Below are 23,347 nucleotides of genomic sequence, written 5' to 3' on the forward strand. Positions count from 1 at the left end.
CCACCGTGTCTGTGTGTTGGTGTGAGAAGAGTCGGTTCATCAGGTTCTAACAAACATCTGCTGGTCCTTCAGGTCTGTGGAGAGCAAGGTTCTCACTCATCAGGTACGAGTGCATTAGAACAAGAATATCGTAGAAAAGAAATCATTTTTCATAAAATAATTCATAAACTTGAGTATCTTCTATACTTACTACCTGCAAAGTGAAACATTCCTATTTGCTTCGGTTCTGATGTCACGTTTTAGAGCTCATTTAAATCAGAAACCTCGAACTATTAGAACATCTAAAAAAGGATTCACAGAAATGTTCTCAGAAAAGTCCATCTGTTCACCAGGAGTGACTCCATCAGAGCACAGGAGACCAGCCGGAGGTTCTGCTGAGGGTCCATGAAGCTGGTCTGATAGCAGCCTTCAGCTCCACTGTGTCTTTGGGTTCTGTGGGGTTCTATGGGGTTCTGTGGGGTTCTATGGGGTTCTATGGGGTTCTGTGGGGTTCTATCCAGCACAGTAACATCCTAACCATTGGTTCGTAGTTCTGTCTGTGATCTGCTGTAGAGGAATCTAGCATCTCCATGAAGCCTGAAGACTCTAAATCTGCTGCTGGAAGCTGTGATATCTTTGGACCTGATGGAACTCGGTGGACCGACACCAGCAGAAGACACCAGAAAACCTCTCAGACCGAGGAGCCTTCACTCTAGACTTCAGACTCCTTGGATTCTGAGCTTCTCCAGTCTTCATCCAACTCCTTTCCTGAAGACGTCTGGTGGTTCTGGATTTTCCGACTCCAGCCTCAGTCCTGTGAAGGTCTCCAAAGTTCTTGAATCATCTTTTCTCTCCAGTCCTCTGAAGGCTGCATCATCTCTGCTGCTAACCCTTCAGTCAACCTTCATTAATCTGCTTCCATTCAGCCACTAATGGTCTTTTCAGAGACCTTATGAGGCTCCCTGTTGAAGGTGTTGATGAACATCTTCTGGACAATGTTCAGCAGTCTTCTCCATGACTGTGGTCCATGTACTGATCTAGACCCAGAGATGAAGCCTATTTATACTGTTTGAACAGTAATGGACTCAAACTCAAAGAAAATGTTTACATTTTAGAAATAGTGAAATTCTGGTTTCAATGAGCTATGAGCCAAAATCATGAAAATAAAAACAAAAGAATATCTGGAATTCCAAAGTTGTTTAAATCAATCCAACTGGACTTTAAGAAGGTTCCTTGAAGACGTTTCACCTCTCATCTAAGAGGCTTCTTCAGTTCTGGTGGTGGTTGATGTTGCCTCAGCTTATAACCTCTGTGAGATGTGGTCAGTGTTATTCACACTCCGACGACCATTGCCAAGGCCCACCTGGCTCCTCAATGATGGTCGTTGGGTCCTGAAATGAGTGTCCCTCTTCCTTGAGGTGAAGGAAGACCGCTGAATCCTGTCCTGAGGAACTGGCTCTTCTGTGTTGAGCCATACGCTTGTTAAGTGGCTGTTTGGTTTCCCCTATGTAGAGATCTGAGCATTCCTCGCTGCATTTAACTGCATACACCAGGTTGCTCTTCTGACTGTGTGGTGTGGGGTCTTTTGGGTGGACCAGTCTTTGTCTGAGTGTGTTATTTGGCTTAAAAAAGACAGGGATCTGGTGTTTGTTGAAGATCCTCCTCAGTTTTTCAGACAGTCCAGACATATACGGGATCACTATGTTGTTTCGCCTGTTCTCCTTCTCTTCAGTTCTCACTGGGTTGTTCTCCTTTCTGGATCTTGTGTGAGCCTTCACAAAGGTCCAGTCAGGATATCCACAAGTTTTCAGTGCCCCTTTCAGGTGTGTGTGTTCTTTTTCCTGGCCTTGGGTACTGGTGGGTAACTTGTCGACCCTGTGTTGCAGGGTCCTGATGACCCCTAGCTTGTGCTCCAGTGGGTGGTGAGAGTCAAAAAGCAGGTACTGGTCCGTGTGTGTTGGTTTCCTGTATACCCCAACACTCAGACTTCTGTCCTCTTCTATGTGGACCTCACAATCCAAAAAGGGCAAACTGTTGTCCTTTACATCCTCTCTGGTGAACTTGATGTTGCTGTCCACAGAGTTGATGTGTTCAGTGAAAGTTTGCACATCCTTGATTCTGATCTTGAACCACGTGTCGTCCGTGTACCGAAACCAGTGGCCCGGTGTTGCTCCGTTAAACGAAGTCAGGGCCCTGTGTTCCACTTCTTCCATGTACAGATTGGCCACAATAGGAGATACTAGCGAGCCCATGGCACATCCATACTTCTGCCTATAGAAGCTCCCTCTGTGGTGGTGGAAACAGTGAGGCAGCGGGTTTTACAAGACAACACCCTCAGTGACAGAACAAACCTCAACCCAGACCAGATTTGCCAACTTTTGGACCTCTGCCTGAACACCACCTATTTCCAGTACACCAGATCCCTGTCTTTTTTAAGTCAAATAACACACTCAGACAAAGACTGGTCCACCCAAAAGACCCCACACCACACAGTCAGAAGAGCAACCTGGTGTATGCAGTTAAATGCAGCGAGGAATGCTCAGATCTCTACATAGGGGAAACCAAACAGCCACTTAACAAGCGTATGGCTCAACACAGAAGAGCCAGTTCCTCAGGACAGGATTCGGCGGTCTTCCTTCACCTCAAGGAAGAGGGACACTCATTTCAGGACACCAATGTTCAGATTTTGGACAGGGAGGACAGATGGTTTGAGAGAGGTGTGAAAGAAGCCATCCATGTCAAAGTGGAGAAGCCATCTCTGAACGGGGGGGTGGTCTGCGACATCATCTTTCGCCATTTTACAATCAGGTCCTTTCAAAACTCCCCAAAAAAACTACTCAGCAGAATGACTCAGGTGAGGTGGCTCATGCTAACGACCATCATTAGCATACGAGGGCTCGGTGAAACTCACATTTCAACGACCCCCTTTGTGTCACTCCCTGACTCCCAACGACCATCATTGAGGAGCCAGGTGGGCCTTGGCAATGGTCATCGGAATGTGAATAACACTGACCACACCTCACAGAGGTTATAAGCTGAGGCAACATCAACCACCACCAGAACTGAAGAAGCCTCTTGGATGAGAGGTGAAACGTCTTCAAGGAACCTTCTTTAAAGTCCAGTTGGATTGATTTAAACAACTTTGGATAACCATGACCTGGATGAATGAGAAACTACACAGACAAATATCTGGAATATTTTACTTTGTATGTATTGAGTCAAGAATATATTCAGTTTTCACTTTAAATAACTAATGGAAAACATTAAACTTTTCTTGATGTTCTAATTTTTTTTATATAATAAAACAAAGAGTCATCTGCAAAGAAACAGACTGAAAGCAGAGTTTCTGGTCTTGTGCTGTTTAAACTTTCAGAATGAGGTTCTCCAACATGCTGCCATCATGCTCCTGAACCAGCTGCTGGTGTTTGATGTAAACTTTCAGAACAAAAGTGTAAAAAGCAGCAAGTTGTGTACAAAACTGTGCAAAACAAAAAACCAAAAACCTCCAACACAGGTGATGTGTTTTAAAGAAAAACTAATCAGTATCAACTCAGTGATGGGTGAACTCAGACCAGCCTCTAAAAAAATATCTCAACAATCATCAGAATTTTATTCTGTGCATGCTACATACATGTCATGTGAATGTGATGTCATCATGTTGCTGTATGTGTGATGTCATCAGGGGACTGTAGGTGTGATGTCATCACTGTGAAGGGGAGGCACAGCGGGCCATAAATGGAGGGCAAGGCCATGGGCAGCGGTATGACAGAAAACATGGAGGGGTTAGCCCCGCCCACTTGCAGCATGGAGGTATTACGTCCGCCCACCTGCAGCATGGTAGGGTTAGCCCCGCCCACCTGCAGCATGGACGGGTTAGCCCCGCCCATCTGCAGCGTGGAGGGATTTGCCCCGCCCACCTGCAGTACGGTGGGGTTAGCCCCGCCCACCTGCAGCATGGGCGGGTTAGCCCCACTCATCTGCAGCATGGAGGGATTAGCCCCTCCTACCTGCAGCATGGACGGGTTAGCCCCGCCCACCTGCAGCATGGTGGGGGCTAGCTTCATCACAGTGGGGGCGGAGTTAGTACAGCACACTGGGGGCATGCTGGAGCTGGCTGCAGGTAGGAGCACCTGGATGACCCGGCCAGTTTCTGGGTCCAGCAGCATCTTCCTCTGAGGCTGTGGCGGGGGGTCCACGTAGAAGCACCAGGGCCTGGGGACGCTGAAGAGGGCTTCAGGTGCCGGAGCAGACCGAGGTATGTCAACAATGAAGTCACCACCCACCTGTGCAGGTAGGAAACCCTGAACCTTGCACACTAACAGCTGCTGTTGTTGCTCATGCGCTGCAGGTGTCACTACACCGTCCTGTCCCTGGGGGGCCCCTGTGGTCTCGTTACTGCCGATGCAGTCCAGCTGATTGGAGATGGCTCCAGTGGAGGTGTTCTGGTCAGACCTCCTCAGCAGGTGGAGAGTGGGAGCAGGTGGAGGAGGCTGCAGGTGGGTCTGGAAGTAGTTCAGGGGGCTGTGGATGTAACTGACGCTCCCCAGGTGAGGGTAGAGGCTGTGGGGGAAGGCAGACAGAGCAGTGGGAGTGTAGAAGCAGGGCTGGAGGACTGGCTGGGAGGACCCATCCTGGATGGAGCTCTGCTGAGCCCCCGGGGGTGGAACACGACGACGGCAGCACTTCGCAGCTCTCTCTGATTGGCTGAGCTCTGACAGGTCCTTGCTGGCAGGTGGGGTGGTGGGCGGGTCTAACATGACAGGCCAGGTGATGTCATCATCTCTTCGTCTGCTAATGATTGGTTCACTGCTTTGTCTCTGCTGTGTGATTGGACTACTGAATGTGTTGCTCTGTTTCCTGTTCTGTGATTGGCTGAAAGATGCAGCTACCATGGCAACGTGACCTTTGAACCCCACAGCCTGCTGGTAGGTGGGGGGAGGGCTGTCCTCCTGGCCAATGACCTTGAAGCTTGCTGGCTGGTGATTGTCAGATGTTGGAAATGGCAGGCTATAGGTGGTTTTTACTAAACTCCTCACATTTCTCACTACATGGACTGGAGCCTTGAACACACCTGTCCTCCCCCCCTGCAGCTCTGCAGGTAACTCCCCGGGGGTCTTTTTCAGGTGAGATGGTTTACTGCTGCTCTGCTCCACCTGCATCTTCTTAGAAAGGACGTTCTTAATGAGGCAAGACGCCATCTTTGTTTTAGTTTCATCCAGAGACAAAGATTTCTGAAGGCATCTCGAGTTTCCTCCAACCAGGAACCCTGAAAGAACAAGGTGGAACTAGATCAGAACTCATTAAACCGGATCAGAACTCCTAATTAAACCAGATCAGACTGCAACCAGATCACATTACTTTCCTTCTCTTTCAGGATTTAAAACATTTCATATGTGACATGTCATCAATGTTCTAATTTTAAAGGAGACATGATTTTATAAAATCACCATAAATACATTTATATAGATTATTCTTCCTTCAGTTGTTTCATAAAAGCTTTTTGATCATCAATGGGAGGTTTTCACCGTTTATTAGTCGTTATTACCAAAGTCAGGACAGGGGCACTAATTAATGACAGGTATGATGAGTGGCACTAATTAATGACAGTTATGATGGGGCACTAATTAATGACAGGTATGATGAGGGGCACTAATTAATGACAGGTATGATGAGGGCGGGACCTCCTGACAGGTATGATGAGGGGCGGGATTTCCTGACAGGTATGATGAGGGCGGGACTTCCTGACAGGTATGATGAGGGGCGGGACTTCCTGACAGGTATGAGGTGATGCAGGCTTATACTTTTACCTGGACTGGCCCCTGCGATCAGGCCCTTGTAGACCCTGTAGCCATCAACATCACTGCTGGCCACTGAGTGTGTGTGGAATGAGGCGGGCATACTGTGTTGCCGTAGCAACATATTTGGACGTTGACAGACAGTTGGACAGGCTTGTTCATTGGCTGACACATCACTGTTATCTCTTCCCCCTTCAGCAGGTTCATCTGTTCGTACCACCTGGACAAGTAGGCAGGTAAGCAGACAGACAGGTAGTGGAGCAGACAGGTGAGCAGACAGACAGGTGAATAGACAGGTGAGCAGCTGGAGGTCATACCTGTAGTTTCTCAGTGTTCACCTGGTCGATGACATTCTCTGTGTCCTTCTTCTTCAGCTGAATCAGTCGTTTAGGGACCATCTTCTGACCCTCCCCCTCCTGAGCTTTCACCTGGATGACAGGTAACAGGTGAGACAGAGAATGTCATTGGTCAGCAGCCAACAGTACTGATGACATCACTCAGTGACCTCAGATTTACCACAAGCAAACAACAGGGAGATCAATGACAGTTAGTTAGTTAGTTAGTTAGTTAGTTAGTTAGTTAGTTAGTTAGTTACTTAGTTAGTTAATCAGTCAGTCAGTTAGTTAATCAGTCAGTCAGTTAGTTAATCAGTCAGTTAGTTAATCGGTCAGTTAGTTAGTTAGTTAATCAGTCAGTTAGTTAGTTAATCAGTCAGTCAGTTAGTTAGTTAATCAGTCAGTTAGTTAATCAGTCAGTCAGTTAGTTCGTTAGTTAGTTAATCAGTCAGTTAGTTAATCGGTCAGTTAGTTAGTTAGTTAATCAGTCAGTCAGTCAGTTAGTTAATCAGTCAGTCAGTTAGTTAATCAGTAAGTTAGTTAGTTAGTTAGTTAATCAGTTAGTTAGTTAGTTAGTTTGTTAATCAGTCAGTTAGTTAATCAGTCAGTCAGTTAGTTAGTTATTCAGTCAGTTAGTTAGTTAGTCAGTCAGTCAGTTAGTTAGTTAGTTAATCAGTCAGTCAGTTAGTTAGTTAGTCAGTCAGTCAGCCAGTTAGTTAGTTAATCAGTCAGTTAGTTAGTTAATCAGTCAGTCAGTTAGTTAGTTAATCAGTCAGTTAGTTAGTTAGTCAGTCAGTCAGCCAGTTAGTTAGTTAATCAGTCAGTCAGTTAGTTAGTTAATCAGTCAGTCAGTTAGTTAGTTAGTTAATCAGTCAGTTAGTTAGTTAATCAGTCAGTTAGTTAGTTAATCAGTCAGTTAGTTAGTTAATCAATCAGTTAGTTAGTTAGTTAGTTAGTTAATCAGTCAGTCAGTTAGTTAGTCAGTCAGTCAGTCAGTCAGTCAGTCAGTCAGTCAGTCAGTCAGTCAGTCAGTCAGTCAGTCAGTCAGTCAGTTAGTTAGTTAGTTAGCCATAATTGCACTCACCTGTGTTTCCATGGTAACATCGACACACTCAACGGCACTTCCTGGGTCAGGCTCCTCGTCGTCTGATTGGAGGATGACGGATGGAGAGAAGTGGAGGGAGAGATCCTCCTCTGACCAATCGCTGATGCTTCCCTCATGGTCATCCTCCACTACCTCAGAGAAACAGGGCGAGCAGATGTCCAGGTAATCTGCCCCACACTTACCTGTACAGGTGAGCTCAGAGCTCTTCTCTGTGGGAACTAGTGAACCCGGAGGAGGGGTTTGTGCGTTATGTGGAGGCAGCAGGTCGACTTCAGGGCAGCGGTGAGCACTGAGGAAATCCTTCCTCCCTCCTCCTCCTCCTCGGTTCAGTCTGCTGCTCATTGCTTGTTGTGTGTTTGTTTACTGTGGATATTTGTCTCTGGTGGAAACATGACAACAGATGAACATTCTCCAACAACAAACCTACAGTTTCAGGTCAACATGTTGACAGATAATAATGCATGTAGAAACATATAAAACAAATAGAAAGATAAAAACATTTCATAGAAATGACTAACAAATACTTTTAGCTAAAGTAGAACAGTTCTGTTATTCCAGCTGTGGCTTGTTCCAACATTTATCTGGACCTTAGAAATGAACTAAGTGCAGAATCACAGATATTTATTCAATCAGCACACTGTAGCTGGATATGAATAATCTGTGAATAAACCTGAATCCACTCAGGACCTGGAGACCGAGTGGTTCTTGTATGGTTTCTATCCTGAGGTCAGAGAACTGAACTACGAAGCAAAAAGAACGTGTTAGCAGGTATGTAGAGCCTGAAGTCATCATGAAGATGTCCCTCTTTAGACGGTTACATCTCCATGGTAACTGATGCTGTGGAGCTAGATCTCCATGGCAACTGATGCTGAGGAGCTAGATCTACATGGTAACTGATGCTGAAGAGCTCCATCTCCAACCTGCTAATCTGAACATTCCTAAAACCACTGAATGAAGCCATTACAGCATCACACACTGGATGCATCCTGTTGCCATGGAAACCAACATGTATTCAGCTGCTGATGCAGACATCCCATAAATCTGTTCTAATGTTTGGTCTGTTTACTGTGCTGGTCCTGCAGCTGATAGATCACTGATTAGATCATTGATTTTCTATTGGTATTTATTACAGACATTCATTTTGATTAAAGTTAAACTGACTTCCTGCATTATGGGATGGAGTCAGACATAAATGACTTCTTCAATATCCAGCATTCCTCTTCTGTTTTTTATTTTCCTCTTAGTTCTCCATTAAAACTGCTGACTGTAGGAGGAACCTGATTGGTCCGTTTACTGCAGAAGAGTCATATGACTCACTAAACTCCTTTCATGTGAACAGAATGAAGAAGAACATCTGGAGACCAGGTACAGGTAGAAACACCTCATGACGTCTGACTGGAGAAGTCTGGACCTGTTGGACCTGCTTCATTAACGTTAGTTCTGGATCTGTTGGACCTGCTTCAGTAGGGTTGGGGTTAGTTCCGGATCTGTTTACCACACAGTATCAATAATCTGGCTTCTGGGAAAAGTGCATTTGGTGAGAACTCTAAACGGTTGGACTGTTCCTTGTAATCTGCTGGTTGGAATTTAAAGTGACGTCACCAATGTTCTGATAATTATACTTCTGGATTTAGTGAGCAGCTGGAAAAATGAAAAGTTCTGAAAGTAAAAATTTGGATAAACGTTTGTTCAAAGCTGTAATCGTTTTAAATCTGTTGCATTTTCTAGCAAACAAACCAATGACTTCAATCATCAACAGTTCAAACAAGGACTTTGTTCTTACCGCAGAGTCACTCTGATGATCACATACGAACCGCTTTCAAGTTCAGAACCACATTTAGGTTCAGAACCACATTCAGGATCTGGATCAGGATGGGAGTCAGAGTCTAGACCAGAACCAGGATCTGGATCACAGCTGTCAGAGATTCATTGTCAGACTGGATTCAGTCTCATGGAGATCCTGGCTCTGATTCTGACCCAACTGAGGTAGGTGGTCAGGGTCCAGCAGAGTTCAAGACCAGGTCCAGTTGAAGGATCCAGTTTCTGTGTTCAGAATTAAACTAAAGGAATATTTCACACTATGCCCTTTGTGGTCCATCAGAACTGCTTCAGAGGAGGCTCTGGTCCCAGAGCAGTCAGCATGTTTAAAGACTTCAGCCCCGGCCCAGAGTCTGATCAACCCAGAGTCCAACTGTCCCAGAGTCCAACCAGTCCAGAGTCCAACCGTCCCAGAGTCCAACTGTCGTAGACTCCAACCAGTCCAGAGTCTAACCGTCCCAGAGTCCAACCAGTCCAGAGTCCAAATGTCCCAGAGTCCAACCGGCCCGGCAGCAGAGAGAGTGTTGCTGACGGATCGCAGGGCGAGAGACACTGAGATAAACAGGGAGAGAGAGTCGGTGTCGGACTGCAGCTTCTATTTTAGGAGGTGACTGACAGACGAGGCTGCAGCTCTCTCTGTTTATCTGGACCTCGCTCGCCCTCTGTCACCCTGGAAACACCGGAATCACAAAAATAATCAATAATTATCAATAATAATAAATAATTATCAATAACAATAATTATCAATAATAATAATTATCAATAATAATTCATAATTATCAATAATTATCAATACTGGATGATTATTGGTGATCAATAATTAGTAACAGCTCTTCTAGATCACTAACAGATAGAACCCAGCAGTAACACCAGTAACAGATCTGAGGGTTCTTGATGCTCCATGCTATCAGTAACTTCTTCTCATAACGTATGTTCCTTATGTCTGTTCTATCGTCTCCTAGTCTCCAGTTTTATTTTATCTATATTTTTTTTATCTAGACTGTACTTTTTAATTCTTGTGCTTCTTTTTGCCTTGTCTGATTCCAGCTGTAGGAACGTGACGGATCAATGAAGTCTGTTTTATCTCATAAACAGTGTGCTGCTGGTTGGAAGAGGCTCAGACAGGCATGATGGTAACCATGGTAACGGTGGACAAAACGCCATAGGTTCAATTTAAACATTTAAGAGACACGACCCGGAAATGACTTGGAATGCTGCCCTCTGTCCTGTAGGGGGCGGAATGAGAAGAAGAAGAAGAAGAAGAAGAAGAAGAAGAAGAAGAAGAAGAAGAAGAAGAAGAAGAAGAAGAAGAAGAAGAAGAAGAAGAAGAAGAAGAAGAAGAAGAAGAAGAAGAAGAAGAAGAAGAAGAAGAAGAAGAAGAAGAAGAAGAATTATCTCATTCTGAAGCCACCGGGGTGATTTCTGCTGGTTCTACTGGTTCATCTGGTTCCTGCTGGTCTTGTCTGGTCTTGTCTGGTCCTGGTCTGTTAACAGGTTCGGGTCAGATGCCGGGCTTTCAGTTCTCAGGTTCTCAGGTAAATTCATTCTCTGCTGTTTATGTTCAGACAGGGCAGATGTGATGAAGTCAGTCAGCGTTTTCATGAATCTCTTTATTTCAGCTCGTTTTAGTAAAATCTCGCTGTTATTTTAGCTCATATTAATAAATTCTATCTTATTTTAGCTCCTCTGAGGGCGGTTAGCCTGCATGCTAACAGCTAGCATCGTTGCGACAGTTGCTTTACGGCAAACAGCTGACCAACCGGAAGAGGCGCAGACAGAGAGAAGTGCGTATTAAAGATCAGAGACGGTCGGATTGATCGATCCGGATTAATATTTAATATCAGAACCGTGTAGAATCAGAGGAGGACGGAGATGAGCTGCTCAGGAGCAGAGCTGAGGATCCGCTTTAGTCCGGGGCACGTGCAGCTGGTTCAGGTAAACATTCACCTGTACAGAGCTAACGGCTAACACAGCGTCACCTGGACAGCAGGGGGAGGAGCTACAAGTGGCCTGACTGACGGATCAGTTTAAACAGAAAGTGATCGATCAGTTTGGTGGTTTGGAGTCTGACAGAAGATTGAAACAGTCAGCATGTGATCAATACTCCAATAGAATAGATTATTAGGAGATCAAAACTCAGCATGTGATCAATACTCTGATAGAATAGATTATGAGAATATTAAAACTTGGCATGTGATCAGGCTGAAACATCTGGACACATGTTATTGTTATTATTGACTAAATCTGCAAGCCTCTCAACAAGACGTTACCGACCAACATCCAATGTTAATCTGCAGCACAGCAGAGTGACGACCTAGTGACCCCCAGTGACACGCAGTGACCTGCAGTGACCCCCAGTGACCCGCAGTGATCCCCAGTGACCCAACAGTGACCCAACAGTGACCCAACAGTGACCTCCAGTGACCCACAGTGACCCAACAGTGACCTCCAGTGACCCAGCAGTGACCTCCAGTGACCCACACTGACCCAACAGTGACCCATCAGTGACCTCCAGTGACCCACAGTGACCCAACAGTGATCTGCTGTGCTAGATAGTAATGCCAACTCCAGTACTGATGTGTGTATTCTGTGTACTGCAGGAGGAGGTGGTCCCAGCTCCAAAGGTCCTGGTTACTGGGGCGACAGGCCTTCTGGGTCGGGCCATGTGCAAAGAGTTTCAGAATGGCGGCTGGTTGGTCATTGGGACTGGATACAGGAGAGCCAGGCCCCGCCTCCTCCGCTGTGACCTCAATGATGAGGACGCCGTCAGAGGACTATTGCATGAGTACAAGGTGCTGCACTCTGTACTGCACACTTTACTGTAGACTGTACTGCACACTGTACTGCACACTGTACTACACACTGTAATGCACACTGTACTGGACACTGTACTGTAGACTGTACTACACACTGTACTGCACACTGTACTGTAGACTGTACTACATACTGTACTGCACACTGTACTGTAGACTGTACTACACACTGTACTACAGGCTGTACTGCAGACTGTCCTGCACACTGTACTGTAGACTGTACTACACGCTGTACTACACACTGTACTGTAAACTGTACTGCACACTGTACTACACGCTGTACTGCAGACTGTACTACACACTGTACTACACATTGTACTACACACTGTACTGTAAACTGTACTGCAGACTATACTACACACTGTACTGCACACTGTACTGCAGAATGGACTACACACTGTACTACGGACTGTACTGCAGACTGTACTACACGCTGTACTACACACTGTACTGCAGACTGTACTACGCACTGTACTACACATTGTACTACACACTGTACTACACATTGTACTACACACTGTACTGTAAACTGTACTGCAGGCTGTACTACACTGTACTACACACTGTACTGCACGCTGTACTGCACACTGTACTGTAGAATGGACTACACACTGTACTACACACTGTACTGCACACTGCACTACACATTGTACTACACACTGTACTGCACACTGTACTGTAGACTGTACGACACACTGCACTACACATTGTACTACACTGTACTGCACACTGTACTGTAGACTGTACGACACACTGTACTGTAAAATGAACTACACACTGTACTACACACTGTACTACACACTGTACTGTAGGCTGTACTACACACTATACTACACACTGTACTGTAAACTGTACTGCACACTGTACTGCAGACTGTACTGCAGACTGTACTGCACACTGTACTACAAACTGTACTGCACGCTGTACTGCACACTGTACAGTATAATAGACTACACACTACTACACACTGTACTGCACACTGCACTACACATTGTACTGCACACTGTACTGCACACTGTACTGTAGACTGTACTACACACTGTACTGTAAAATGAACTACACACTGTACTACACACTGTACTGTAGACTGTACTACACGCTATACTACACACTACTGTAAACTTAACTGCACACTGTATTGCAGACTGTACTGCACACTGTACTACACACTGTACTGCACACTACTACAGATTGTACTGCACACTGTACTGCACACTGTATTGTAGACTGTACTACATGCTGTACTACACACTGTACTACACACTGTACTGTAAACTGTAGTACACCCTGTACTACACACTGTACTGCACACTGTACTGTAGATTGTACTACACACTGTACTGTAAAATGAACTACACACTGTACTACACACTGTACTACACACAGTACTGTAGACCAGTGGTTCTCAACTGGTCTGGGCCTGGGACCCCCCATAAAACTGAAATGACAAGTCGTGACCCAAACAATATTTCTCCAAAAATCAACAATTTATTGATTGAGCGTTCGAAGACAAAACTTTTAAACCTGAACTCAAGTACTTCACAACAACTCAAAATCAAGCAGCAATACTAATTCAAGTACTGAGGACTTTGAAACAAGTAGAACAATAGCCTCAAGTAGTTCTCAGGATATATAAAAGTGCATTTTTTTTAAAATTAAGGCCTCAGCAATGGTGTGGGGTTTCTTCAACTTTGCAACACGATGTGCCACCAAATAAGAAGCACGGAGGGCATTTTCTTGCTTTGAGCATGAAGAAGTAAGGCATCGCAGCGATGTTTTTAAATCCTGAAGCCGTCTGCGAAAGTAATCAACAGGTTTTTGACTCTGCGATGAGTGCTTCGTTTCCAAATGACGCTTCAGTTTGGATGGCTTCATGCTTTCACTTGCCAGTACCTCACAACACAAAATACACTGAGGCTTTTGGACTCCTTTGTCTTCGATGTAGGAAAATCTATATTTAATGTACTCGCTGTCGTACTTGCGTTTAGCCATGCTGCTGTTGCTATGAAAACATGCAGTTTCTTCTACAGTAATGCGAGTGTCCTCACCGGTCGCTGCTGACACGACGACCCCCTGCGGGTGCGGAGGGGAACTACAATGACTCGCCACTAAATTGGATTATCTTTATTTTTCTCTCTTTTTAGAAAAAGGCTCGCGACCCACCAAAAACGGCCCCGCGACCCACTTTTGGGTCGCGACCCACCAGTTGAGAAACACTGCTGTAGACTGTACTACATGCTGTACTACACACTGTACTACACACTGTACTGTAAACTGTAGTACACCCTGTACTACACACTGTACTGTACATTGTACTACAGACTGTACTGCACACAGTACTACACACTGTACTACACACTGTACTGTAGAATGGACTACACACTGTACTGTAAAATGAACTACACACTGTACTACACACTGTACTGCACACTGTACTGCAGAATGGACTACACACTGTACTACGGACTGTACTGCAGACTGTACTACACGCTGTACTACACACTGTACTGCAGACTGTACTACACATTGTACTACACACTGTACTGTAAACTGTACTGCAGGCTGTACTACACTGTACTACACACTGTACTGCATGCTGTACTGCACACTGTACTGTAGAATGGACTACACACTGTACTACACACTGTACTGCACACTGTACTGTAGACTGTACTACACACTGTACTGTAAAATGAACTACACACTGTACTACACACTGTACTGTAGGATGTACTACACACTATACTACACACTATACTACACACTGTACTGTAAACTGTACTGCACGCTGTACTGCACACTGTACTGCACGCTGTACAGTATAATAGACTACACACTACTACACACTGTACTGCACACTGCACTACACATTGTACTACACACTGTACTGCACACTGTACTGTAGACTGTACTACACACTGTACTGTAAAATGAACTACACACTGTACTACACACTGTACTGTAGACTGTACTACACGCTATACTACACACTGTACTGTAAACTGTACTGCACACTGTATGGCAGACTGTACTGCACACTGTACTACACACTGTACTGCACACTGTACTGCACACTACTACAGATTGTACTGCACACTGTACTGCACACTGTATTGTAGACTGTACTACATGCTGTACTACACACTGTACTACACACTGTACCGTAAACTGTAGTACACCCTGTACTACACACTGTACTGTACATTGTACTACAGACTGTACTGCACACAGTACTACACACTGTACTACACACTGTACTGTAGAATGGACTACACACTGTACTGTAAAATGAACTACACACTGTACTACACACTGTACTGCACACTGTACTGCAGAATGGACTACACACTGTACTACGGACTGTACTGCAGACTGTACTACACGCTGTACTACACACTGTACTGCAGACTGTACTACACACTGTACTACACATTGTACTACACACTGTACTGTAAACTGTACTGCAGGCTGTACTACACTGTACTACACACTGTACTGCACGCTGTACTGCACACTGTACTGTAGAATGGACTACACACTGTACTACACACTGTACTGCACACTGTACTGTAGACTGTACTACACACTGTACTGTAAAATGAACTACACACTGTACTGTAGGCTGTACTACACACTATACTACACACTATACTACACACTGTACTGTAAACTGTACTGCACACTGTACTGCACACTGTACTGCACACTGTACTGCACGCTGTACAGTATAATAGACTACAAACTACTACACACTGTACTGCACACTGCACTACACATTGTACTACACACTGTACTGCACACTGTACTGTAGACTGTACTACACACTGTACTGTAAAATGAACTACACACTGTACTACACACTGTACTGTAGACTGTACTACACGCTATGCTACACACTGTACTGTAAACTGTACTGCACACTGTATTGCAGACTGTACTGCACACTGTACTACACACTGTACTGCACACTGTACTGCACACTACTACAGATTGTACTGCACACTGTACTGCACACTGTATTGTAGACTGTACTACATGCTGTACTACACACTGTACTACACACTGTACCGTAAACTGTAGTACACCCTGTACTACACACTGTACTGTACACTGTACTACAGACTGTACTGCACACGGTACTACACACTGTACTACACACTGTACTGTAGAATGGACTACACACTGTACTGTAAAATGAACTACACACTGTACTACACACTGTACTGCACACTGTACTACACACTATACTGCACACTGTACTACAGACTGTACTGCACACTGTCCTGCACACTGTACTGCACTCTGTACTACACACTGTACTGCACACTGTACTACACACGTGTGTTTTATGGTCCTTGTGTCCCCCCCCACCTCTCTACCTCTATCCCTCTACCCCTCTATCTCTACCCCTCTACCTCTATCCCTCTACCTCCATCCCTCTACCTCTATCTCTCTATCTCTCTATCCCTCTACCTCTCTACCTCTTCTGTCCCTCTCAACCCTTCCGGCCAGCAGCAGATGGGTCCCCCACATAAAGAGCCGGGTTCTGCTTGAGGTTTTTTCCCTGTTAAAAGGGTGTTTTCCTGCCACTGTCTCCTTAGGGCTGCTCTGGGGGTTCAGGCATATGGGTTCTGTAAAGCGTCTCGAGACAATTTGACTGGTGCTATATAAATAGAATTGAATTGAACTGTACTGCACACTGTACTGTAGAATGAACTACACACTGTACTACACATTCAATTTTCAATTGAGGGTTATTTACATGTTGAGAAAACCCAATTGAGTCTAATATTGAATTAAAAGCTGTCGTAAGGCTGTCACTGTCCACGTCAACATGAATGTTAAAGTCACCCACAATAATGACTTTATCTGAGCTGAGCACTAAATCCAATAAAAAGTCTGAGAATTGAGATAAAAACTCAGAGTAAGGAGCAGGAGGACGATGTACAACAACAAATAAAACTGGTTTCTGAGCTTTCAAATCTGGAGGAGAGAGACTGAGAGTAAGATTTTCAAATGAACTGTAACTAGGTTTAGGTCTCTGGTTCATTTTTAAGCCAAAGAGGTAAATTGCTGCCACTCCTCCTCGTCGGTCTGTGATACTGCACACTGGACTGCATACTGTACTGTAGACTGTACTACACACTGGACTGTTGAATGAACTACACACTGTACTGCACACTGTACTACACACTACTGTAGACTGTACTACACACTGTACTGCACACTGTACTGCACACTGTAATGCACACTATACTGTAGACTACTACAGAATGAACTGCACACTATACTGCCCACTGTACTACACACTGTCCTGCACACTGTACTACACACTGTACTACACACTATACTGTAGACTGTACTACACACTGTACTGCACGCTGTACTACACACTGTACTGTAGACTGTACTACACACTGTACTATAGACTACTACACACTGAACTGCACACTGTACTGCACACTGTACTGTAGACTGTACTACACACTGTACTATAGACTACTACACACTGTACTACACACTGTACTGCACACTGTACTATAGACTACTACACACTGTACTACACACTGTACTGCACACTGTACTGCACACTGTACTGTAGATTGTACTACACACTGTACTGTAGACTGTACTACACAGTGAACTGCACACCGTACTGTAGACTGTACTGTACACTGTACTACACACTGTACTGCACACTGTACTACACACTGTACTGAATGGATCTCCAACTACCTGTTCCTCTGTTCGAGGCTGGAGTCTATCCCAGCTGACTTAGAGTGAAGACAGGTTCACCTGGACAGGTAACAGTCTATCACAGGGCCAGACACAGACAGACAGACAGACAGACAGACAGACAGACAGACAGACAGACAGACAGACAGACAGACAGACAGAGACAATTTAGAACCACCAGGTAACCTCAGCAGGTATGTGGACTGTGGGAGGAACCTGGAGAACCCGGTTAGCTGAGGAGCTAAATTTCCATGACTACACATGGTCAATCAGAACCTCTCAGAGTGGTTCTGGTCTGACCTGGGTCAACCAGAACCTGGCTGTCTGCTTGTTTTCCGTAACTGGACCTGACCCGTGTCTTTGATTGTGTCTCAGCCTGATGTGATCGTCCACTGTGCCGCTGAGAGACGTCCAGATGTTGTGGAGAGACACACAGAGGCAGCTGTCAATCTGAACGTGCACGCCACGAGCACGCTCGCCAAAGAGGCAGGTCAGTGATGAGATGATGTCATCAGATGATGACATCAGGTGTTCATTTCCACCTCTAGAGTTGTAGGGATGCCAGTGATGATTAAGTGTTTATTAATGAACTTCTGACAGCACAGATCTCCTCATTCCTCACTCTGATGCTGACGTTAAGCACTCAGACACTCTGGGCTGGTGGTGGTTTCCATGGTGACCAGGTTGTGTGTTTCAGCGTCTCTATCGTTGTTCGCCAGCTGTGTGTGGTTTCCATGGTGACCAGGTTGTGTGTTTCAGCGTCTCTAATGTTGTTCTCCAGCTGTGTGTGGTTTCCATGGTGACCAGGTTGTGTGTTTCAGCGTCTCTAACGTTGTTCTCCAGCTGTGTGTGGTTTCCATGGTGACCAGGTTGTGTGTTTCAGCATCTCTAACGTTGTTCTCCAGCTGTGTGTGGAGCTCTGTTCATCTACATCAGCACCGACTACGTGTTCGACGGCAGGAATCCTCCGTACGGAGAAGACGACTCTCCCAATCCTCTCAACGTCTACGGACGAAGCAAACTGGAGGGGGAGAGGGAGACACTGAGACACTGTCCAGGTACCTGTCTGTCTCTAACCTGTCTGTCTATCTCATGTCTGTCTGAGACACTGCCCAGGTACCTGTCTGTCTCTAACCTGTCTGTCTATCTCCTGTCTGTCTCTGACCTGTCTGTCTGCCAGGTGCGGTGGTGCTCCGGGTGCCCGTTCTCTTCGGGGAGGTGGAGTCGGTGGCAGAAAGCGCCGTGACGTCACTGTGGCTGAAAGTTCAGGAGGAGAGCTGCACCCTGGATCACTGCCAGCAGAGGTTCCCCACTGACACCCGGGATGTCGCCGCCGTCTGCCGGAAACTGTCCGAGAGAGCAAGGCAGGTGGGTATCAGAGAGAGAGAGACGGGTGGGTGTCAAAGAGAGAGAGAGAGAGACGGGTGGGTGTCAAAGAGAGAGAGAGAGAGACGGGTGGCTGTCAGAGAGAGAGACGCGTGGGTGTCAGAGAGAGAGAGAGACGGGTGGGTGTCAAAGAGAGAGAGAGACGGGTGGGTGTCAAAGAGAGAGAGAGAGACGGGTGGGTGTCAAAGAGAGAGAGAGAGAGAGACGCGTGGGTGTCAGAGAGAGAGAGACGGGTGGGTGTCAAAGAGAGAGAGAGACGGGTGGGTGTCAAAGAGAGAGAGAGAGAGAGACGGGTGGCTGTCAGAGAGAGAGACGTGTGGGTGTCAGAGAGAGAGAGAGACGGGTGGCTGTCAGAGAGAGAGAGAGAGAGAGAGACGGGTGGGTGTCAAAGAGAGAGATGGGTGGCTGTCAGAGAGAGAGACGGGTGGGTGTCAAAGAGAGAGATGGGTGGCTGTCAGAGAGAGAGAGAGAGAGAGAGAGAGAGAGAGAGAGAGAGATGGGTGGGTGTCAGAGAAAGAGACGGGTGGTTGTCAGAGAGAGACGGGTATCAGTGTGTCATACAGACTCACCTGTTTGACTTCCTGTCTGTCTCTCTCCCATCTGTCTCTCTGCAGGACTCGTCCATCAGAGGAATCTTCCATTTCTCTGGTAAACAGCAGATGACCAAGTTTGAGATGGCCGTAACGATCTCCCAGGCCTTCAGCCTGCCGTCCAATCACCTCATCCCTGTGAGTTTATCAATACAGTTATTGATCCGTCCAACCACCTCATCCCTGTGAGTTTATCAATACAGTTATTGATCCGTACAACCACCTCATCCCTGTGAGTTTATCAATACAGTTATTGATCCGTCCAATCACCTTATACCTGAGTCTAATCAATACGATTATTGATCAGTCCGTCCACCTCATACCTGTGAGTCTAATCAATACAGTTATTGATCCGTCCAATCACCTCATATCTGAGTTTATCAATACAGTTATTGATCCGTCCAATCACCTCATACCTGAGTCTAATCAATACGATTATTGATCCGTCCAATCACCTCATACCTGAGTCTAATCAATACGATTATTGATCAGTCCGTCCAGCTCATACCTGTAATCAATACAGTTATTGATCCGTCCGTCCACCTCATCCCTGTGAGTCTAATCAATACAGTTATTGATCCGTCCAATCACCTCATACCTGAGTCTGATCAATATGATTATTGATCAGTCCGTCCACCTCATACCTGTAATCAATACAGTTATTGATCCGGCCGTCCACCTCATCCCTGTGAGTTTATCAATACAGTTATTGATCCCTCCAATCACCTCATACCTGTAATCAATACAGTTATTGATCCATCCAATCACCTCATACCTGTGAGTCTAATCAATACGATTATTGATCCGTCCAACCACCTCATACCTGTGAGTCTAATCAATACGATTATTGATCCGTCCAACCACCTCATACCTGTAATCAATAGAGTTATTGATCCGTCCGTCCACCTCATACCTGTAATCAATACAGTTATTGATCCGTCCGTCCACCTCATACCTGTAATCAATACAGTGACTGAGCTGTCCAATCACCTCATACCTGTAATCAATACGATTATTGATCCATCCAACCACCTCATACCTGTAATCAATACGTTTATTGATCAGCCTGCATCAGCAGTGATCAGTTTGTCCCTTAAATGAGATCCAAGCTGTTGTATCTTCTTGATGTCATAGTTCCGGTACCGTTGGTTTTTATTGGGTGAGGTTTTTCAAGCCGTCTTGTGATGACGTTCTGTCTGACCTGCAGCTGACGGAGCAGCCGGCCGCCTCAGCTCCTCGTCCAATCAACAGCCAGCTGAACTGTTCTCGTCTAGAGTTGCTGAACCTGAGTGTCGAGCCGCAACCGTTCGCTTCCGCCATCAGCGACTGTCTGTGGCCATTCACGCCGGACAAACGCTGGAGACAGACGGTGTTCCACTGAGACACAGACAGGTGGAGAGACAGACAGGTGGTCTAGATGTTCATGTATGTTCAACCTGTTGATGTACTGAAGTTAAATCTTTGTTCCCTGAATTCCGTCTGCAGGAATCTGCACTGCTGATGCTATTATCAAAATAAAACTTGTTGGTTGACGATGTGTGGAAACACTAGTGTAGAATCTGAATGACAAACTGAGACCAGATTAATATAAAATATTTACCGTACACCTCGCTGTTATATATATTATTATTATTATTATTATTATTATTATTATTATTATTATTATTATTATTATTATTATACTATTTTCTATATATGTGTTGGGCATTCGGTTTTATCATCTCTTATGCCAGAGGTCGGTGGTTTGAATTTACTTTGTGAAAAACATTTGATCTGTCAAAATAGAATCGAACCAAACAATAAATGTTCAACAGAAATAGAAAGTTGAGACTGAATAAAAGTTACTGAATCAAAAAAATTATTCTGAAAAAGTCATCATTCAAACAAAAGATTTGTATGATCATATGAAGTTTTGACAGTAGTTTTGGGCTGAAGCACTCGGTGATGCTGCTGATTCATCATTCCACATAAAAACAGAACATTAGCTTCAGCTAGCGTCAGTGATATTTCTAATCATAACTTTAAAAACTGATTTTGTGAATAAAAGGAACATTTTGAAAGTAATTAGTTGATATGATTAAGATCTACAGTGTTCTCTGGAGGACAAACAAGCTGTTTTCAGAACTGCATCTGATGTGAAGGTTGAAGTTTCAACATGTGGTTCTGCTATTCGACTGTAAATTAACATTAAAAATGGGAAAAGCTGAATCTGACCTCTGAGTTTATGTCAGCAGATTTGATCATTCAGCGCCTTTCATTGCAGAAACTCAGTTCAAGTGCCAGCATTTTCAGGACTGACCCCCTCATCGTCCCTCTAAGTTTTTGTGTCCACCATAGAGCCACCAGATTAAACATTAACTCAGTGTGGACAGGACACAGTGGTTTCTGGACACAGTTCCAGTTCTAGGCAAAGGAGGAATCCGCGCGGAAATGAGCCACGTGGAAATCTGCTCAAGAGAACGTGTGCATTTATACTCTGTGCGGCGTCTGCTCCCAAACTGCAGGGGGCAGTGTATCTCAAACGCACGTCTACCTGGTCTACTCTAGTAATAAACTAGGGAAGAAGAAGTCTGCTTCCAAACTGCAGGGGGCAGTGTATCACAAACATGTCTACCTGGTCTACTCTAGTACTAAAGTAGAGTAGAAGTTTGCTACTGTTTACACCACTTACAACACGGCATTTTACCGAATAGTTGCATTTCAGCAGTTAGTTTTAATTTCACACCATGAATTGTTCATAACCCGGTTACCATGGTGATCTCTGTGTGATGTATCGTATAAGTTCACGTATTTCTAGACTTCAGCTACGAGTAGGTCCTGGTCCTCTGCCATGGTTTTCCGCGCGGCTCCGTCCGTGCAGTTAGAAAAATGCGGAGGTGCACGGCACGGAAATTTTCTGTGTGAGAACGGCCGCTCGAGGGAGTGTAACTGCTAAAATGATGCAATTTTTCCGCACGGAGCCGCACAGACCTCATGGACGCTGCAAGCATAAAACAAGCTTAAGGGGTTGGGGTTGAGATTAGGAGTATTAGTTCTGGTATAGGTGTTGTCTGAGTCTGGCAGCGAGGGTGTTCTTAGTTTCCCCTACATAGATCCTCTGGTCAAGGTTAAGTCCATCTAATTCCATAAACTACAAACCTTGTGACTTGTCCTTTTTCTGAGTTCAACGAGAGTGAATCTGCACGTCCTTCAGATTTTTATTCTCTTTATGCTGATATGATTCTGAACCCTTCGAATTCCCTATTGGATTAGATTGATTGTTGCTTGTCTCTCGTACGTTTTTTGGTGTTCTTGGTTTTCTGAACTCAGCCTCCTTAGTTCACGTAGCCCTTGGTTTAGTCTGTTGTTTAGTCACTTCTGCTGGCTAATTCCCCTGAATTCTCATCTGTTGTTGCTGCCTGCACTTGGATGTCACCTTCTAATTCCATCCATCCATTAACTGTCCATCACCTTATCCTCTATGGGGTTCCAGAGGGGTTGGAATCTATCCCAGCTGACACCTGGACGGGTAGCAGTCTATCCCAGCTGACACCTGGACAGGTAACAGTCCATCTCAGGGTCACACAGACAGACACCCCAGCACACCTTGTAATTCCCTTTCATAAATAAACCCTGTTAAGGAATTCTGTGATGTCAGGAGAGGAAATCAGGAGGCAAACTCAGAGACACTCTGGAGACTCAGATGGCTCATGTTGAGAATAAGATTTACTGAAATCAGGAGAAATGATCCCGTGAGTAACACAGTGATGGGAGCACTGGCAGCATCAGTTCTGAGGAGTCTCTCTGGCTT

The 23,347-nt window shown here is 45.2% G+C and overlaps 2 protein-coding genes across 3 annotated transcripts; one reads left to right on the plus strand and one right to left on the minus strand.

Moving 5' to 3' along the window:
• Positions 1 to 3,570: 3,570 nt before the first annotated feature.
• On the minus strand, positions 3,571 to 9,591 carry prob1 (proline-rich basic protein 1). The gene is made up of 5 exons (XM_035944547.2): positions 8,998 to 9,591; positions 7,194 to 7,593; positions 6,092 to 6,202; positions 5,787 to 5,994; positions 3,571 to 5,245 (listed from the first exon to the last, which is right to left on the minus strand). The coding sequence occupies exons 2-5, from the start codon at positions 7,554 to 7,556 to the stop codon at positions 3,633 to 3,635; spliced, it is 2,295 nt and encodes a 764-aa protein (XP_035800440.2). The 5' UTR covers positions 7,557 to 7,593; positions 8,998 to 9,591; the 3' UTR covers positions 3,571 to 3,632.
• A 766-nt stretch (positions 9,592 to 10,357) lies between these two features.
• mat2b (methionine adenosyltransferase 2 non-catalytic beta subunit) lies at positions 10,358 to 21,765 on the plus strand. 2 transcript variants are annotated; one of them, XM_023262470.3, is made up of 7 exons: positions 10,358 to 10,567; positions 11,633 to 11,824; positions 17,957 to 18,071; positions 18,487 to 18,639; positions 18,762 to 18,949; positions 19,582 to 19,695; positions 20,765 to 21,765. In XM_023262470.3, the coding sequence occupies exons 1-7, from the start codon at positions 10,538 to 10,540 to the stop codon at positions 20,936 to 20,938; spliced, it is 966 nt and encodes a 321-aa protein (XP_023118238.1). In that variant the 5' UTR covers positions 10,358 to 10,537; the 3' UTR covers positions 20,939 to 21,765. The 2 variants fall into 2 exon arrangements, with proteins under 2 accessions (XP_023118238.1, XP_023118237.1); XM_023262469.3 differs by lacking the exon at positions 10,358 to 10,567 and adding an exon at positions 10,785 to 10,967.
• The last annotated feature ends 1,582 nt before the right edge of the window (positions 21,766 to 23,347 follow it).

This window comes from Amphiprion ocellaris, chromosome 14, assembly GCF_022539595.1.
Source record: "Amphiprion ocellaris isolate individual 3 ecotype Okinawa chromosome 14, ASM2253959v1, whole genome shotgun sequence".
NCBI lineage: Eukaryota > Metazoa > Chordata > Actinopteri > Pomacentridae > Amphiprion > Amphiprion ocellaris.

What these genes read in the sequence shown, in the direction of transcription:
- prob1 (XM_035944547.2), bottom strand. Translation starts at nt 7,556, where the DNA reads ATGAGCAGCAGACTGAACCGAGGAGGAGGAGGAGGGAGGAAGGATTTC. An exon ending in ATGTTACCATGGAAACACAG is followed by an intron (nt 6,203 to 7,193) that starts GTGAGTGCAATT and finishes CCTGTCATCCAG; the next exon opens with GTGAAAGCTCAGGAGGGGGA. An exon ending in TGAACACTGAGAAACTACAG is followed by an intron (nt 5,995 to 6,091) that starts GTATGACCTCCA and finishes CTACTTGTCCAG; the next exon opens with GTGGTACGAACAGATGAACC.
- mat2b (XM_023262469.3), top strand. Translation starts at nt 10,905, where the DNA reads ATGAGCTGCTCAGGAGCAGAGCTGAGGATCCGCTTTAGTCCGGGGCAC. An exon ending in GACTATTGCATGAGTACAAG is followed by an intron (nt 11,825 to 17,956) that starts GTGCTGCACTCT and finishes ATTGTGTCTCAG; the next exon opens with CCTGATGTGATCGTCCACTG. An exon ending in CACGCTCGCCAAAGAGGCAG is followed by an intron (nt 18,072 to 18,486) that starts GTCAGTGATGAG and finishes GTTGTTCTCCAG; the next exon opens with CTGTGTGTGGAGCTCTGTTC.